General features: G+C 56.0%; 1 protein-coding gene across 1 annotated transcript; it reads right to left on the bottom strand.

Annotated features, from left to right (window-relative positions):
• Positions 1-237: 237 nt before the first annotated feature.
• Positions 238-8,489, bottom strand: RPP25L (ribonuclease P/MRP subunit p25 like). Its single transcript, XM_077281324.1, has 2 exons — positions 8,385-8,489; positions 238-2,449 (listed from the first exon to the last, which is right to left on the bottom strand). The coding sequence occupies exon 2, from the start codon at positions 2,430-2,432 to the stop codon at positions 1,875-1,877; it is 558 nt and encodes a 185-aa protein (XP_077137439.1). The 5' UTR covers positions 2,433-2,449; positions 8,385-8,489; the 3' UTR covers positions 238-1,874.
• Positions 8,490-13,813: the final 5,324 nt, after the last annotated feature.

Below are 13,813 nucleotides of genomic sequence, written 5' to 3'. Positions count from 1 at the left end.
AAAAAGAGAGCTGGTGAGTGATAAAAGCACTGACAATATAGCTAATCAGAGCAAAGGCTCGTGTCCTGAGTCTCGTCTCCTGTCCTCTCCTATATTTATACTATTTATTTTATCACATTTAATAGAAGTCATATTTTATGCTCCTGATTCGTTTTTTGATGATTTTTTCCTCTTGCATTTTACAGGTGCAGCAAAAGGAAAAAATGGCAAATTTTTAATTTCAATCTTTTTTTCTTTGCAGCATTTACCTGTTTGCTTTTTTTACTTATTTTTAACTAGAGAAGCAATGAGTACCAGTAATTAGAATTTTTGTAATTTTTAAAACTTTGTAACCTCAATACGTCAGTGGCCGTATTTCACAAAGGCACCAAGACGGCAACGACATGGGCACACCAATAATCCCCTCAGGGGTTGCAATCGCTGACCAAGTCAGGCCCCTGGGATGTAGCGATAGAAATACCAATGTTAGAGATGGACAGGTGCAAACAGCAGTGACAGGAGATGGCGCAATCGGTGCTCTAAGAGGCAGATGATGGCTGCAGTACACAGCTGCCACCCGCTGTACAAGAACTGGGCTCAGCTTGTGAGTCCATGACTTGTCCAGCCCAATGCGTGTTCCGGCAATCTGCCTTCTGAAGATTGCTGAAACGTGCGTCGGGGTGGGTGCCATCCAGGAGAGGGAGCACTACATTTACAGTTGTAAGTACCTTCCCTATTTACTATGCTATGTATCATTAAGAGGAGCTATTCCTTTGTTATATACTGTGGAGGTTATACTCCTGCACCATACCAGTACTCATACGTCACCCCTCCATATTAACTACACTTACCCCTACTCTGGTTCTATAGTCTCTCATACTGTTCTGCATTAGCACTGTATAACTACTTGTACTACCTCTATTAACCCCTTACACACATCTTATAGATGTGACATTTATTGTAGCCTTCCGGTATTTTTCAGCGTATATGTCTCCGTAGCTTCCGATTCACCAGTCATTTCGCACATTATCTTTTTGCTCCGTCCTGACTACGTTCTGTTGTACATCTGGGTGCGGCCCTGTTTTTTTCACATTTTTTTAATCCTCATGTACATTGATTTGTTTTCAAGTTGTTGTCACCTGATTTAATGTAATAAACTATTACTTTTTTTTCACCACACATTGTCTACGGACTTTATGGTAATTTTTTCCCCCTTCTTCAGTGTATTTCCGACTGTCCATCAGCTATACCCCGAGCCCGTTTCTTGTTTGCAGGAATACTATCTTCACTACATTATTTACTCTACTAGTATTAGGGCACCCTGCACCAAGAACATTCCCTTGTTCCCATTTCTTCTAATGAGGTCAGTGGCATCTGATAGGACCAGTGACAGCGGTAGACCTGACGTCGGACCAGTGATGGATGGTAGCACGCCCGGCGTATTGCAGAATATCAGTGATAGCAGCAGGACGGCAGTCCAGTGGTTACGACAGACTCGATGGACCAGTGACAGCGGCGGCTATCGACGATGGCAGACACGGTGGACGGCAGACCAGTGACAGAGGCAGACCCGTAATAATAAATATGTATTTTAAGTCGAGGCTCGACTGTTCCCGGTCTGATCCCCGCCCCAAAAAACAACCATAACAAAAGAAAACGGTCCAGAAGTTCAGCCATAAATAACAAGTCTAATCTGCCAGAGAGATGCCATTAAACCAACACTTGATTGTGGCGTCGTCCTGACCTCTGAGCCCATCGGTGAGACCCCTACATATCTCTGCAAGTCTGGTGAAGGCCCTGGGCGCCGGCTGTACACAGGAGGTCCTGACCACCCACAGGAATCTCTCTCCCAAGGAGCAGATCCAACCTATAGAGGAGGAACAATGTGACTCCTCTCACAGCTTCTTCGGGGTCTCTCCTCTCCCTCCGGGAGGTCTGGCCTGTTTTCTCCCGATCGCGACTCCTCTACCCGCCCCCGGCTTTCTCCTCTTTGGCCCCTTAGACTCCACTTTCAGTTCCTGGATCCACATGGAGTCGTAGTCGCCCGGAGCTTGGTATCCAGACTCAGTGGTATCTAGGGGGTCCTTACTGAGGAGGACATAGATGGAGGGGCTGTTCCTCTTCACTGTGAGGGGATCTAAGCCCACCTCAGGAACAATGGGCTCCCAGATCTCTTCTGTCTGTCTGTAAAGGATCCTGGTGATCTGGTGAAGATCCTTCACCCTCCGTTTCATGATCTCCACGCAGGTGATGGTCTTGCTCAGGGCTTTCCCACTTCCGCTGAACAGAATCTGCCGCACGCCCTCGCTCTCCATCCGACCGATTGCAAATCCCATCAGGTTCCGGATTTTGCTTCCATCTTTCACCTTCATCTCAATGATGTCTGGGGGGAGCGCAGCGAACGGCGCCTCCAGGGGCTTCTCCTCCACCCGCACCTTCTTGTAGTTCTCCATGATTGGAGCTCCAAGCACTAAACATAAGAGATGAATGAGAAATTAAGAGGTGACAAAAGAGATCCCAAAGCAACCGCATATCTCCGAGCCCAGGACCCCCGAACACCAGTGTGTCACCCTGACTGCAGCACAGCACCAACATCACCCCTCACACCCGACGTCACCCTGACTGCAGCACAGCACCAACATCACCCCCCACACCCGACGTCACCCTGACTGCAGCACAGCACCAACATCACCCCCCACACCCGACATCACCCTGACTGCAGCACAGCACCAACATCACCCCCCACACCCAACGTCACCCTGACTGCAGCACAGCACCAACATCACCCCCCACACCCGACATCACCCTGACTGCAGCACAGCACCAACATCACCCCCCACACCCCACGTCACCCTGACTGCAGCACAGCACCAACATCACCCCACACCCGACGTCACCCTGACTGCAGCACAGCACCAACATCACCCCCCACACCCGACGTCACCCTGACTGCAGCACAGCACCAACATCACCCCCCACACCCGACGTCACCCTGACTGCAGCACAGCACCAACATCACCCCCCACACCTGACGTCACCCTGACTGCAGCACAGCACCATCACCCCCCACGTCACCCTGACTGCAGCACAGCACCAACATCACCCCTTACACCCGACATCACCCTGACTGCAGCACAGCACCAACATCACCCCCCACACCCGACGTCACCCTGACTGCAGCACAGCACCAACATCACCCCCACACCCGACATCACCCTGACTGCAGCACAGCACCAACATCACCCCTCACACCCGACGTCACCCTGACTGCAGCACAGCACCAACATCACCCCTCACACCCGACGTCACCCTGACTGCAGCACAGCACCAACATCACCCCCCACACCCAACGTCACGCTGACTGCAGCACAGCACCAACATCACCCCCCACACCCGACGTCACCCTGACTGCAGCACAGCACCAACATCACCCCTCACACCCGACGTCACCGACTGCAGCACAGCACCAACATCACCCCCCACACCCGACGTCACCCTGACTGCAGCACAGCACCAACATCACCCCACACACCCGACGTCACCCTGACTGCAGCACAGCACCAACATCACCCCTCACACCCGACGTCACGCTGACTGCAGCTGAGCACCAACATCACCCCCCACACCCGACGTCACCCTGACTGCAGCACAGCACCAAAATCACCCCCCACACCCGACATCACCCTGACTGCAGCACAGCACCAACATCACCCCCCACACCCGACATCACCCTGACTGCAGCACAGCACCAACATCACCCCCCACACCCGACATCACCCTGACTGCAGCACAGCACCAACATCACCCCTCACACCCGACGTCACGCTGACTGCAGCACAGCACCAACATCACCCCCCACACCCGACGTCACCCTGACTGCAGCACAGCACCAACATCACCCCTCACACCCGACGTCACGCTGACTGCAGCTGAGCACCAACATCACCCCCCACACCCGACGTCACCCTGACTGCAGCACAGCACCAACATCACCCCCCACACCCGACATCACCCTGACTGCAGCACAGCACCAACATCACCCCCCACACCACCCTGACTGCAGCACAGCACCAACATCACCCCCCACACCCGACATCACCCTGACTGCAGCACAGCACCAACATCACCCCCCACACCCGACATCACCCTGACTGCAGCACAGCACCAACATCACCCCTCACACCCGACGTCACGCTGACTGCAGCACAGCACCAACATCACCCCCCACACCCGACGTCACCCTGACTGCAGCACAGCACCAACATCACCCCTCACAACCGACGTCACGCTGACTGCAGCTGAGCACCAACATCACCCCCCACACCCGACGTCACCCTGACTGCAGCACAGCACCAACATCACCCCCCACACCACCCTGACTGCAGCACAGCACCAACATCACCCCCCACACCCGACATCACCCTGACTGCAGCACAGCACCAACATCACCCCCCACACCCGACATCACCCTGACTGCAGCACAGCACCAACATCACCCCTCACACCCGACGTCACGCTGACTGCAGCACAGCACCAACATCACCCCCCACACCCGACGTCACCCTGACTGCAGCACAGCACCAACATCACCCCTCACACCCGACGTCACGCTGATTGCAGCTGAGCACCAACATCACCCCCCACACCCGACGTCACCCTGACTGCAGCACAGCACCAACATCACCCCCCACACCCGACATCACCCTGACTGCAGCACAGCACCAAAATCACCCCCCACACCCGACATCACCCTGACTGCAGCACAGCACCAACATCACCCCCCACACCACCCTGACTGCAGCACAGCACCAACATCACCCCCCACACCCGACATCACCCTGACTGCAGCACAGCACCAACATCACCCCCCACACCCGACATCACCCTGACTGCAGCACAGCACCAACATCACCCCTCACACCCGACGTCACGCTGACTGCAGCACAGCACCAACATCACCCCTCACACCCGACGTCACGCTGACTGCAGCACAGCACCAACATCACCCCCACACCCGACATCACCCTGACTGCAGCACAGCACCAACATCACCCCTCACACCCGACGTCACCCTGACTGCAGCACAGCACCAACATCACCCCCCACACCCGACGTCACCCTGACTGCAGCACAGCACCAACATCACCCCCCACACCCGACGTCACCCTGACTGCAGCACAGCACCAACATCACCCCCCACACCCGACATCACCCTGACTGCAGCACAGCACCAACATCACCCCCCACACCACCCTGACTGCAGCACAGCACCAACATCACCCCTCACACCCGACGTCACCCTGACTGCAGCACAGCACCAACATCACCCCCCACACCCGACGTCACCCTGACTGCAGCACAGCACCAACATCACCCCCCACACCCAACGTCACGCTGACTGCAGCACAGCACCAACATCACCCCCCACACCCGACGTCACCCTGACTGCAGCACAGCACCAACATCACCCCTCACACCCGACGTCACGCTGACTGCAGCTGAGCACCAACATCACCCCCCACACCCGACGTCACCCTGACTGCAGCACAGCACCAACATCACCCCCCACACCCGACATCACCCTGACTGCAGCACAGCACCAAAATCACCCCCCACACCCGACATCACCCTGACTGCAGCACAGCACCAAAATCACCCCCCACACCCGACATCACCCTGACTGCAGCACAGCACCAACATCACCCCCCACACCACCCTGACTGCAGCACAGCACCAACATCACCCCCACACCCGACATCACCCTGACTGCAGCACAGCACCAACATCACCCCTCACACCCGACGTCACCCTGACTGCAGCACAGCACCAACATCACCCCCCACACCACCCTGACTGCAGCACAGCACCAACATCACCCCCCACACCCGACATCACCCTGACTGCAGCACAGCACCAACATCACCCCCCACACCCGACATCACCCTGACTGCAGCACAGCACCAACATCACCCCTCACACCCGACGTCACGCTGACTGCAGCACAGCACCAACATCACCCCCACACCCGACATCACCCTGACTGCAGCACAGCACCAACATCACCCCTCACACCCGACGTCACCCTGACTGCAGCACAGCACCAACATCACCCCCCACACCCGACGTCACCCTGACTGCAGCACAGCACCAACATCACCCCCCACACCCAACGTCACGCTGACTGCAGCACAGCACCAACATCACCCCCCACACCCGACGTCACCCTGACTGCAGCACAGCACCAACATCACCCCTCACACCCGACGTCACGCTGACTGCAGCTGAGCACCAACATCACCCCCCACACCCGACGTCACCCTGACTGCAGCACAGCACCAACATCACACCCGACATCACCCTGACTGCAGCACAGCACCAAAATCACCCCCCACACCCGACATCACCCTGACTGCAGCACAGCACCAACATCACCCCCCACACCCGACATCACCCTGACTGCAGCACAGCACCAACATCACCCCCCACACCCGACATCACCCTGACTGCAGCACAGCACCAACATCACCCCTCACACCCGACGTCACGCTGACTGCAGCACAGCACCAACATCACCCCTCACACCCGACGTCACGCTGACTGCAGCACAGCACCAACATCACCCCCACACCCGACATCACCCTGACTGCAGCACAGCACCAACATCACCCCTCACACCTGACGTCACCCTGACTGCAGCACAGCACCAACATCACCCCCCACACCTGACGTCACCCTGACTGCAGCACAGCACCAACATCACCCCCCACACCCGACGTCACCCTGACTGCAGCACAGCACCAACATCACCCCCCACACCACCCTGACTGCAGCACAGCACCAACATCACCCCTCACACCCGACATCACCCTGACTGCAGCACAGCACCAACATCACCCCTCACACCCGACGTCACCCTGACTGCAGCACAGCACCAACATCACCCCTCACACCCGACGTCACCCTGACTGCAGCACAGCACCAACATCACCCCCACACCCGACATCACCCTGACTGCAGCACAGCACCAACATCACCCCCCACACCTGACGTCACCCTGACTGCAGCACAGCACCAACATCACCCCCCACACCTGACGTCACCCTGACTGCAGCACAGCACCAACATCACCCCCCACACCCGACGTCACCCTGACTGCAGCACAGCACCAACATCACCCCCCACACCACCCTGACTGCAGCACAGCACCAACATCACCCCCACACCCGACACCACCCTGACTGCAGCACAGCACCAACATCACCCCTCACACCCGACATCACCCTGACTGCAGCACAGCACCAACATCACCCCTCACACCCGACGTCACCCTGACTGCAGCACAGCACCAACATCACCCCTCACACCCGACGTCACCCTGACTGCAGCACAGCACCAACATCACCCCCACACCCGACATCACCCTGACTGCAGCACAGCACCAACATCACCCCCCACACCTGACGTCACCCTGACTGCAGCACAGCACCAACATCACCCCCCACACCTGACGTCACCCTGACTGCAGCACAGCACCAACATCACCCCCCACACCCGACGTCACCCTGACTGCAGCACAGCACCAACATCACCCCCCACACCACCCTGACTGCAGCACAGCACCAACATCACCCCCACACCCGACATCACCCTGACTGCAGCACAGCACCAACATCACCCCCACACCACCCTGACTGCAGCACAGCACCAACATCACCCCCACACCACCCTGACTGCAGCACAGCACCAACATCACCCCCACACCACCCTGACTGCAGCACAGCACCAACATCACCCCCACACCCGACGTCACCCTGACTGCAGCACCATCACCCCCCACACCCGCCATCACCCTGACTGCAGCACAGCACCAACATCACCCCCACACCCGACGTCACCCTGACTGCAGCACCATCACCCCTCACACCCCACCTAAACAACGCCGTAATGTGACCACAAATAATGCAGCCCCCCAATGTTGCCCCCACACCCCAGTACGAGCAGACGTGACCACGTGGACGCTGCAGTTTTGACAGTTGATAATTTTATGCAAATTGTTCCAGGACAGCGAGAGGCAGAAGTCACAACACCAAAAGGCTTAATGTGACCGCTGCAGCCAATCACCGGGATCGGCTGCAGCAATAAGACATCTGTTAATGCATTGATAATCCGTAGAATTCCCTTCCAGAGGCCGCAGATCCCAGGAGCCGGGGAGGCCCCGGAGATAAAGCCCCGGTGACATCTGTGCGGGTGAGGAGGAGCCCGGGAAACGGGAAGTGCGACAAATCACAGGATGCGACATTATCGGGGTGACAGGGAAACCCCGGACATCAGACCCGTGCTACCTCCACAGCTGCTAGAGGACTACAACACCCAGCAGTCACACACTGGGGACACGTGCGACTCACCTCAGATCCCGACACACCGGAGCCTCACTGCCGCCATACTGTGTGCTGACAAGAAATAACGGCAGCGGCTAGAGTGGAGTTGGTTTCTTTAGGGGGAGGAGCGATTGTTTAGAATCATGATGTCACCGGAAGGGGCGGGGCCTCCTTCCTTCAGATCCGATCCGATAGCAGGAAGCTGCTGCTGGAGAATGGAGATGAAGAGACGCGGGAAATGAGGAACTGCACCGAGGAGCCGCGCGAGGAGGAGAGGACCGAAGAGAGGACCGAGGGGCCGCACCATGGAGCCGTGTGAGGAGAGGACCGAGGGGCTGCACCATCCATGGAGCCGTGTGAGGAGGAGAGGACCGCGGAGCTGCACCATCCATGGAACTGTGTGAGGAGAGGACCGAGGGGCTGCACCATGGAGCAGTGTGAGGAGAGGACCGAGGGGCTGCACCATGGAGCCGCGTGAGGAGGAGGGGGGGGGCTGCACCATGGAGCCGCGTGAGGAGGGGGGCTGCACCATGGAGCCGCGTGAGGAGGGGGGCTGCACCATGGAGCCGCGTGAGGAGGGGGGGGGGGGCTGCACCATGGAGCCGCGTGAGGAGGGGGGGGGCTGCACCATGGAGCCGCGTGAGGAGGGGGGGGGCTGCACCATGGAGCCGCGTGAGGAGGGGGGGGGCTGCACCATGGAGCCGCGTGAGGAGGGGGGGGGGGCTGCACCATGGAGCCGCGTGAGGAGGGGGGGGGGGCTGCACCATGGAGCCGCGTGAGGAGGGGGGGGGCTGCACCATGGAGCCGCGTGAGGAGGGGGGGGCTGCACCATGGAGCCGCGTGAGGAGGGGGGGCTGCACCATGGAGCCGCGTGAGGAGGGGGGGCTGCACCATGGAGCCGCGTGAGGAGGGGGGGCTGCACCATGGAGCTGCGTGAGGAGGGGCTGCACCATGGAGCCGCGTGAGGATGAGGAGGGGGGCTGCACCATGGAGCCGCGTGAGGAGGGGGGGGGGCTGCACCATGGAGCCGCGTGAGGAGGGGGGGGGGGCTGCACCATGGAGCCGCGTGAGGAGGGGGGGGGCTGCACCATGGAGCCGCGTGAGGAGGGGGGGGGGGCTGCACCATGGAGCCGCGTGAGGAGGGGGGGGGGGCTGCACCATGGAGCCGCGTGAGGAGGGGGGGCTGCACCATGGAGCCGCGTGAGGAGGGGGGGCTGCACCATGGAGCCGCGTGAGGAGGGGCTGCACCATGGAGCCGCGTGAGGATGAGGGGGGGGGCTGCACCATGGAGCCGCGTGAGGATGAGGGGGGGGCTGCACCATGGAGCCGCGTGAGGAGGGGGGGGGGCTGCACCATGGAGCCGCGTGAGGAGGAGGAGGGGGAGGGGGGGGGCTGCACCATGGAGCCGCGTGAGGGGGGGGGCTGCACCATGGAGCCGCGTGAGGAGGGGGGGGGGCTGCACCATGGAGCCGCGTGAGGAGGGGGGGGGGGGCTGCACCATGGAGCCGCGTGAGGAGGAGGGGGGGGGGGCTGCACCATGGAGCCGCGTGAGGAGGGGGGGGCTGCACCATGGAGCCGCGTGAGGAGGGGGGGGGGCTGCACCATGGAGCCGCGTGAGGGGGGGGCTGCACCATGGAGCCGCGTGAGGAGGGGGGGGGGGGGGCTGCACCATGGAGCCGCGTGAGGAGAGGACCGAGGGGCTGCTCCATGGAGCCGCGTGAGGAGAGGACCGAAGGGCTGCAGCATGGAGCCGCGTGAGGCGAGGACCGAGGGGCTGCACCATGGAGCCGCGTTAAGAGAGGACCGAGGAGCTGCACCATGGAGCCGCGTTAGGAGAGGACCGAGGAGCTGCACCATGGAGCCGCGTGAGGAGAGGACCGAGGAGCTGCAGCATGGAGCCGCGTGAGGAGAGGACCGAGGAGCTGCACCATCCATGGAGCCGTGTGAGAAGGAGAGGACTGAGAGGCTGCACCATGGAGCCGTGTGAGGAGAGGACCGAGGAGCTGCACCATCCATGGAGCCGCGTGAGGAGGAGAGGACTGAGAGGCTGCACCATGGAGCCGTGTGAGGAGAGGACCGAGGGGCTGCACCATCCATGGAGCCGTGTGAGAAGGAGAGGACCGAGGGGCTGCACCATGGAGCCGTGTGAGGAGGACCGAGGGGCTGCAGCATGGAGCCGTGTGAGGAGAGGACCGAATAGCTGCACCATGGAGCCGTGTGAGGAGAGGACCGAGGAGCTGCACCATCCATGGAGCCGTGTGACGCTAGGAATGAGGAGCTGCACCATCCATGGAGCCGCGTGAGGAGAGGGGCTGCACCATGGAGCCGTGTGAGGAGAGGACCGAGGGGCTGCACCATTGAGCCGTGTGAGGAGAGGACCGAGGGGCTGCACCATTGAGCCGTGTGAGGAGAGGACCGAGGAGCTGCACCATCCATGGAGCCATGTGAGGAGAGGACCGAGGGGCTGCCATGGACCCTTGTACAAGGGAATGAGGACACAGGACTCGGTGTGAGGCTCTGAGGATGTAATTTGGAAAGGGGTTGATGTTACTTGAGTGGGGCTGCAACGGGAAGATGATGAGGGGCTGTGTGGGGAGAAGAGGGGGTGATGAGGAGCTGTGTGGGGGATGATGAGGGACTGTGGGGGTATGATGATGAGGGACTGTGGGGGTATAATGATGTTGAGCTGTGGGGAAAAAGTGGTCAAGAGGAAGAGGGGCTGTGTGGGGAAGGTGGGATCATACATATTGGTTTGCTGCAAAGTGAATGGGGTGATGTAACTCTTGTACATAGAATAGAAAAAAAACAGCTTACGGGAGCACAGAAGCAGCGAATCCCTGGGACAAAAATGTAAAATCTCAAGACAATCCAGCTGATAGGATATGACAAAATTTATTGAAAAAGCGATAAAAAATCAAAACGTGCTAAATTGCAGAAACAGCATAGCAACGCGTATCAAACACACGAGGCCATGTGCATCTGAAACGTGCATTTCTATGCTGTCTCTGCAATTTTGCATATTTTCATTTTTTATATATATATTTTCCAATAAATTTAGCAATTTCCAAGAAGCTGGATTTTCTTTACATTTTATAAATGTCGTGTGGCTGTGTCTACAAGTAGGTAATGTCCCTCTCGTGAGGCTGCATGTTGGGGGCTGTGGTGGGGGAAGGGTGCTGTCACTCTTGTGCTTTTTGTGTTTGTTACTTATCTCTAACGTGGCTTAGTTCTACATATTGGTTTGTTAAGTTTGTTAGAGACTTGTACATATAAATTTATTTATATTTTTCTACTTTTTGTTAGACTTATTTGTGTTTTTAATAAGACGTGAGAACTATGGGTTGATTTTTTTTATTTCTAAAGCTTGGGGTATGTTCACACATTGCAATTTGTTGGGGAAACGATCTGCTTCAGATCTCACTGACAATTTATTTCCTGTCCTCAGCCGCATTTAGCATATTTTTCTGACTAGAAGAGGCAATTTTACCCCCAAAATATGGGAGGAAAATTGATGTGTGCTTTATAGTCTGAATATAGCTTATGGGGGGGGGGCACAGTTGTGGAGCAGGGTCTGCTGCAGGAAGCCAGTAGCAGAAGTGCGGCGAGGCTGGAGGAACTCAACCGAGATCTCAATCTGTGCACGCGGCTGGTTTGCTGACGCCCGACCACTTCTTCCAGCCAAGGACTTGCAGCGCTGAGACACCCTCTCCTCCCACCCAGGGTCTTCAGCACTGTCCTACCGCTGCTGGTTTCATGCAGCATGGACTATGCCTCCTGTGACCCCAATCCACTGCTCCCCATGTTAGCTACCGTAAATACGGACTGTAAGATCCGAATTTTATCAACTTTTTTTTTCTATTTTCCTCACCAAAATTTTGGGTGCCTCTTATGGTTAAAAAATACAGTAATTAAAAAAAAGTATGATTGCTAATGTAACCAATTTATTTGGTCCCAGTGGTGTTTCTCTGTGTGTTGGCCTTCTGTGGCCCTTTACCATTCTCTGTGACTCATACAGACTGGTCCGTTTTAAAAGTCATATAGGACAACATTTTAATGAATGTTTATTAAAGGGCCATTAGATGCTGAGGGTCTGACTGCGAGTGCCCCCACTGATCCATTTCACAGACTGGCAGAGGTCACACCACATATTTTACAGAGGAAGGACATAATTTGCAGTAACTCTAATGTACATAGTGTTAGGCGCTGGGATTCTCGCTCTGCACAGGATAGATCCCAGGCCATGTCTTCCTCTGCGGTCTACCATTCAGTTCCGACCGCAGTGGATGCTGCTCTGCAAAGACGTCACTCCCGTCATCTTGCTCAGACTCCGTCTGTGAGCATGGTTACTGATGCCTCTCCAGGTTCAGCTATGGTAACCAATAATAGACTGCAGCGAGCGATCATCCGCATCATTTTTACGTTCCATCTCCTTAATATCCTGATGAAATCTTTCTCCTTGCTCTTTGCTTACAGCACCAATTTTTTCAGGAAAGTTGTCTAAATGAAAATGTAATGTGGAAGGAGAACTCTTGTGGGATAGAGTAAACTTTTGGAAACTATGTTCTTGAGTCCAGGTTGCAAAGATGTTCCCGTTGGTCAAACTTTTTTTGGCTCGAGTGACGAGTCCTATCCTGGCTGTCACATTCACACAAAAAGCATGGGTACTTCTTATATCCTCGTTGATACCCAAGGAGCAGAGAGAGAACTTACAAATCAACACATATTGGTCATCCTTTATCCTCTTGGTTAAAGTAAATTTGTCACTAGGTTTTTCTTATTTAAGCTGCAGCCACCACAGTAAGCTCATATATACCTTATTCCATAAGGCTGTATAATTTCAGAAACGGCATTTATTCTCACTGGAGGGGCAGTCAGGTCTGATGGGCCTTGCTGATCTTGGCACAACGCCTCCTATCTTGTGAATAGCGTCCTCATGTGCTTCATTTGGATACCGTGTCCTATGTCATACACAGTCTCCTATTGCGCTCCTGCACAGGTGCACTTCTCTCTGCAGTGTTGAGGGCAGAGCAAAGTATCATAATGTGTGGGGAAAGCTCAAAGAAAGCCTGCCTTCTCCCAAGATCTATTGATAAAAATGTATTTTGTTTGTTGAAAAACCAAAGCAGATTCTGCCTCCTTCTGTGACCTAATCCATGTGATTTCTCCTCTTACTCATGCACACCACGAGCGAACTATAAATTCAAAGTCTTCATATCTCAGAAGTGCTCCATTGATTGTGGGATACAGGTCTGAAAAAATGATGCATGATCCGAAACATCTTAGTGAAAGACATATAGACCTCAATCTAATGCAAGTAACTATGATCAACACGTTTTGTGTAATATGACTTTTTTTGTTACGTTTTGTATTTTAAAAATGTCAATAATTTATACATATGGATTTTTTGACATGTAACTAAAATAACAGGTTACACTGGTACAAACGTTTTTTTGCAC

Source organism: Ranitomeya variabilis, chromosome 1 (assembly GCF_051348905.1).
Source record: "Ranitomeya variabilis isolate aRanVar5 chromosome 1, aRanVar5.hap1, whole genome shotgun sequence".
Classification (NCBI taxonomy): Eukaryota; Metazoa; Chordata; class Amphibia; order Anura; family Dendrobatidae; genus Ranitomeya; species Ranitomeya variabilis.
The sequence above is the reverse complement of the archived record's forward strand: the minus strand, read 5'-3'. Positions and strand labels throughout refer to the sequence as shown.

Coding starts and splice junctions, on each gene's coding strand:
- RPP25L (XM_077281324.1), bottom strand. CDS start 2,432: ATGGAGAACTACAAGAAGGTGCGGGTGGAGGAGAAGCCCCTGGAGGCG.